Raw genomic sequence first — 6,181 nt, forward strand, 5'->3', positions numbered from 1 at the left:
AACTACAAGTTTCTTTAAAGACAAAGAAAGGAGGAAACATTGTAAATACATACGTGAAACTGAAATCAGAATGCTGTCTGGAAGGGAAGTCGATTTCTGTGTTGATGCTTGCACATGTACACATGCACGCACACGCACGCATACGCACGCACACGTACGCACACGCACGCACACACACAGTTCTCTCCTCCTAGGACCTGCTCACTCTATTTCTTCCCTGTATCTTCGGTGCACCCTAACCGCCATATTGGCTATGGTGCAGGTGTGCTGGAGACCGGATCCCGAGCCATAGAGAGAGGTCATGAAAGGATGCTTGATATAGCCAAGGCTGCATGAAGGGAGACCGAGGTGGACTGAGCAGGTGGCCTGGAAGGAAGCCCAGCAACCCAGACCTGCAGGGAGGCAGGAGCAGTCAGGGAAGCTGGAGAGAGGCCGGGCACAGGGAGGAAGGAGCCAGGGCAAGAAGAGCCTCGCCTCTCTCCTCTCCTGCCAGAGGGCAAGGTGCCACCCTCCTGGGCAAGGACGATGGGGGCCAGGAGATTTGGGGGGCAAGTGGAGAACTTCCAGCACGCCCTCATGTCCTCGGCTTTTTTCCACACACCGCTTTGTCACCCCCTCCCATTCAGCAGCTCCAAGTTCACCTTTCCAGCTGAGTGACTATGAGAGCGCTCCAGTGCTGCTGTCATTGGTCAGGCCACAAGACAGGTCAGCCGTCTGGCCAATCAGCTATGTGGGAAACAACGGGGAGGAGGGGCTGCAAATGGACTAGGAACAGCCTCTCTCCAGGAGAGCATACCACTTGTGGGCAGGTCTAGTACGGATGCAAACGTGTGTGTGTGTGTGTGTGTGTGTGTGTGTGTGTGTGTGTGTGGTGTGTGTGTGTGTGACATAAACAGTAAGCAATAGCCACTGCAGCACTGTAACTGCCTTGTCTCAGGGTGAAGATGACAGCGGTGCCATTTACTGAGGACCTGAGGCATCACTTTTTGTTTAATTTTTGGGGGTTTTTTTTGGCCATAGGGCGTGTGCACTTGCCAGAGAGAACAGAGAAAGTGACTAATCACGTCCTAGGGGAGATGGCCACCCCACAGTCCCTTCTCTTTCCTTCTCCTCTCGGGAATCTGGGCATGTGGATACACATGCCTAACATGATTTTCAAGCCACTGGGTCGGGGACTCAAACCATGGTCAGCCATGTGGGAGTCCAGTGCACTAACCACCACACCACCTGCCGGCCCCCTGTGGCATCGCATTTCTGGGTATTTACAGCTGCTCTGCACACAGGCCTGGCTAGAAGCCGTCTGATACAGACAAAGAAGTCAAATCCCAGAGGTTACCCAGCCTGCTGGCAGCCGTCCAGTGACGGACAGATGGAGGGTGGAGGCTGGCCGCCCTGAGCCCCTGCACTATTCCTGCCTCTGAGAGCAACACGTGCACATGAGCATCGCCTCGCCAGAGGGTTTATCTTTGGGGAGAGCTCTCTCTCTCTCCTCAGTGTTTCCACACATACAACAGCTGGGCCGGCTGGCATGGTGGTTAAGGCGCTGGACTCCCACATGGCCGATTTTGGTTCAAGTTCCTGACCTGACAGCTTGAAACTCACCCCAGGCATGTGTGCGTGCATGCGTGCGTGCCCAAATTTCAGGAGGCGAATGGAGGAACACGAATTGCAGATGACCATCCCCATGGGGAGTGATTTCTCCCTCTGTCTCGCTCTGTTTCTCTCCAGTGAGTGCACACGCCCTATGGCAAAAACCTTAACAACAAAAAAACCGGCACCCTGCAGTTATCCGGGATGTCTGTTACCATCAGGAAAACTGGACGAAGGTTCTGTGGGGTCTCACCATGCTCTTTCTCACAAATCCATGCAAATGGACACTTATCTCACAATAAAGTTAAGCATATACTCCCAATTTACACAAAAGTTCAAACTGAAATGAAAATAAATACTTAAAAGTTGCCTATAGGCTAGCTCTTACAGTAAGTGTTTTTACCGTGTGCACAGAAAGTAACGCCGGGAGACGCAGCTGTAAGTGCAGCTCCATGAGGCTGGCCCTGTGCAAAGGTTCCGGGCTCGCGTCTGGAGACCTCCTCACGTGCCCCGGCATAGTTACTTCCTCTGTCTCCCCAAAGTAGAGCTGACTGGGTTTCCTGGGCTGCTTGGCGAGACCCAGACACCACTCGTTCCAGGTCACACCAAGCTTTGCTCAAAGGAGTCAGTCCTTCCCCTCTCCAGCGTGCAGAACACCTGTGAGATGGACATGCTGGCTTGAAAACCTCACTCGCTTCTTTATTTTTAATTATTTGATTTTTATTTCATTTTATTTATTAATATTTCTTAATTTGACTAGAGAGAGACAGAGAAAGGAAAAGTGAGAAAGCAAGTTGCCAGGTCCAGGACTCAAACCGCAGTTTACCATGTGGGAGTCTAGCACCTTAACTCCCACGCCATCTACCAGCCTCACTCGCTTCTCTCCTGGCCTCTCGCTTGCTGCAGGCTGCTCCCGCATCTGGGAGGAAGCTGTGACGCCGAGATGATCAGGACATGACTGACGACTGGCGGGTCCCGGCGGGTGCAGAAGATGCAGCCTGGAGACAGAGCATGGCAGGCCCCGAAGCGCTGAGGGGAGGCGATCTCTGCCGGGACCCCAGCCGCTCGCCAGGATGGCCTGTAACAGCACGACCATCGAGGCCTACCAGTACCTGCAGCTGAACGCCAGCAACGCGTCCGGCCCGGGGGCCGCCCCGCTGCCCGCCCCACTCAGGATCTCGCTGGCTATAGGGATGCTGCTGCTGATCGCGGTGGGCTTCCTGGGCAACACCGTGGTCTGTGTCATCGTGTACCAGAGGCCGGCCATGCGCTCCGCCATCAACCTGCTGCTGGCCACGCTGGCCTTCTCCGACATCATGCTGTCTGTGTGCTGTATGCCCTTCGCCGCCGTCACCCTCATCACTGTCCACTGGCACTTTGGGGACAACTTCTGCCGGCTGACGGCCATGCTGTACTGGTTCTTCGTGCTGGAGGGCGTGGCCATCCTGCTGACCATCAGCGTGGACCGCTTCCTCATCATCGTCCAGCGCCAGGACAGGCTGACCCCGCGGCGGGCCAAGGTGATCATCGCCGCGTCCTGGGTGCTGTCTTTCTGCATCTCCGTGCCCTCGCTGGCAGGCTGGACGCTGGTGGAGGTGCCGGCGCGGGCCCCGCAGTGCGTGCTGGGCTACACGGAGCTCACAGCCGCCCGGGCCTACGTGGTGACCCTGGTGGTGGCCGTGTTCTTCGCACCCTTCGCCGTCATGCTGTGCTCCTACGTGTGCATCCTCAACACGGTGCGGAAGAACGCCGTCCGCGTGCACAACCAGTCCGACAGCCTGGACCTGAGGCAGCTCACCAGGGCCGGCCTGCGGCGGCTGCAGCGGCAGCAGCAGGTCAACATGGATCTGAGCTTCAAGACCAAGGCCTTCACCACCATCCTCATCCTCTTCGTGGGCTTCTCGCTCTGCTGGCTGCCCCACTCGGTCTACAGCCTCCTGTCGGTGTTCAGCCGGCGCTTCCACGACAGCCCCTCCTTCTACAGTGCCAGCACCTGCGTCCTGTGGCTCAGTTACCTCAAGTCGGCCTTCAACCCTGTCGTGTACTGCTGGAGGATCAAGAAATTCCGCGAGGCCTGCATGGACCTGCTGCCCCAGACCTTCCAGATCCTCCCCAAAGTGCCTGAGCGGATCCGAAGGAGGATCCAGCCGAGCACGGTCTACGTGTGCAGTGAGAACCAGTCTGCTGTGCATTAGGGCGGCCGGTGTGGGGGTCTGCCCCGCCCTGCCCCGGCATAGTCGCCATCGGGCACACACGGTGGCCGCTATGTAAGCACAAAGGGACTCGTTTGTTACCAGAGGAGCTGCAGCTCCCACACTCCGAATTGGCCAGATGAATTATTTTCATTTCTCTTCGCAGAGCCATGTGTGGGGCGGGGTGAGGGGTGCAGAAGTCGGGCAGAAAGCGAGGGGCGAGGAGGAGGCAGGGAGTGAGTCTGGGTGGGTGTGGGGCAGGAGGGGGCTGTCGAAGAGAGCCGCATCTGAGCTCTGTGGGCCTGCTCCCAGAGATGCCACGGCCCGACCGCCACGAGAACCGTGTCCTTCCCTGTGGGCTCCCATTCGCGCTGACACTGCGCCCTTCAGAGTCAGTGCGTCTGTGGGGTCAGGGGAATACGTGAGGTCTTTATGTGGGTCATACACACATTTCTGACCATGCCGAGTTATCCTTTCTAGAAAGAAACCAAAATCACACGGGGAAGCAGGGAGGGCCCCGGGCTTTCGTGTCCCTGGTATGACATGGGGGAGGCCTTCGTGGCTCGAAGCCCGGGGGTGTTCTGGACAGCCCAGCTGCAATGAGACGCCCCCAGGCCGTGTGCGTGCTCCCGGCACCAGACCTGCTCGCCTGCCCGCTGGTCAGTTCTCGGTCCCTTCTTCCCTCTTCCCCTTTCATCCTGCTTCCCTTTGCTTCCTCGCCCTCGGTTTTGGGGTGCTGAGAGTGCTCATTCCTGACCCGCGTCTCTGCAGTGACTGCCGGGAAGTCTCTACGCCTTGTTCACACGTTTCCTCGGGACACTCGGGCTCCAGCGCCTTTGCGAGTCACCAGTTCCACTTTGGAACGAGGACTGCTGGGAGCGGAGGCAGGAGAGGGGAGACAACAGCTGCCCTGCCCCACCCTGCCCGAGGGGTCCCCCGATCTCTGTGCTCCTCCTACCTCACTCAGAACCGCTGCTGCCAGCTGACCTGCCTCCCCACACGGGCTTCCCCGGGGAGACATTTCTGCTCACACCCTACACTTGGCCACTATGCCCATGGTCACCTGGGGCACCGGGGGCTTCCAGCGCCGGGAGATGATTTCCCCGAGTCCAGGGCAGGGCACTGAGTCTGCTGAGCTCTCTTTACAGTTTCTGGTCTCCAGAGAGAGGGAAATTTAAGGAGAAAGCAGAAAATCTGGTTCCAGGTCTGACTATCAGGAACCAGTCATGTGGCCTGGGTTCATTTCACCTCCTTTTCCTGAGCCTCACCTTCCCCAGCTACCAGCAAGGAGGCTGGTCACTTTCCCCTCAAACGCTGCTTCTGAAGTGTGTTCCCACTGTCGTCCCCAGAGCCCCTCCTTCCGTGTCCTCATCTCTGCGGCGAGCGGTTATTAAGTGCCTGTCCCACGGGAGACACTGTGGGGGAGAGTGGGGGAGAGTGGTGGGGCGTCCAGGCCGAGAGCAGCCGTGGGCTTTTCTCAGGACAGCAGTAACTCCGTTCAGCCTAAGAGCGCAGAAGCTCATTCGTGCTTCACTGCTGATTTCTTCTCAAGTTGTGTTATGAGACCAGGTGAAGCTACTAGGTGGCATGGTGGTTAAGGTCCTGGACTCCCACATGGCCAACCACAGTTCGAGTCCCAGACCTGGAGGCTTGAGACTCACGCCCGGTGCACGTGTGTGTGCCCAGGATCCTGGGGGGGAGAGTGGAGGAGAGGGGATTGTGGTGTGGCCATCCCCTGGGGAGGGCGATTTCTCAGTTTCCCACTCTCTGTCTCTCTCCAGCAAGGGCACATGCCGTATAGCAAACACCAGAAAGAAAAAGAGGCCAGCTCCCATTGTCACACTCCGTCCCCGTGCTAGGACGATGGCAGGGAAGAAACGGGGTGAGGATAACAATGCCCTGTACATCCATCTGAGCCCAGGGGGAGCTTGTCAAGGAAATGACAGCCCTTGTCTCTCCGTCACTGCCGCCTTCACTCCCGGTGGAGAGAGAAGGCAGCGATTGGTGTGATGGAGGTGTGTCCCCTCCGCCCTGGGCCCGGGCTCCCCAGCAAGCTAGGATTGCCCCTCCCCCCCGGGGCAGGGCTGCAGGGTGAGCACCGCCAGACACCAAGGGGAACAAGCCTGGTACTGCCCCTCTGGTGGCAGTTAAGAGAATTGTTTTCAATTGCTTGGAGCAAAAATCACAAAATGAGTGGATGAAAGTACCAAAATTTAATTAGTCACCGTCACATGATGTGTGTTGGACAGTAATATCTATGTTTCAAAGTAATAATTTTGTATATATTTTAAATAAAGTATTACTGCTCTTTTGGTGTCTATGACTATTTTCTTGCCAAAATTTGCACCAAGACCATAGAGAGTAAGCCCAGGATCCAACACCCCACACCCCCGTTTCAG

The 6,181-nt window shown here is 57.0% G+C and overlaps 1 protein-coding gene across 1 annotated transcript; it reads left to right on the forward strand.

Moving 5' to 3' along the window:
- Positions 1 to 2,663: 2,663 nt before the first annotated feature.
- Positions 2,664 to 5,158, forward strand: GPR45 (G protein-coupled receptor 45). The gene has a single exon (XM_006163787.1). It carries the CDS (start codon positions 2,664 to 2,666, stop codon positions 3,783 to 3,785), a length of 1,122 nt encoding a protein of 373 aa, XP_006163849.1. The 3' UTR covers positions 3,786 to 5,158.
- Positions 5,159 to 6,181: the final 1,023 nt, after the last annotated feature.

The sequence above is a fragment of the Tupaia chinensis genome, unplaced genomic scaffold (genome assembly GCF_000334495.1).
Source record: "Tupaia chinensis unplaced genomic scaffold, TupChi_1.0 Scaffold143064_1, whole genome shotgun sequence".
NCBI lineage: Eukaryota > Metazoa > Chordata > Mammalia > Scandentia > Tupaiidae > Tupaia > Tupaia belangeri.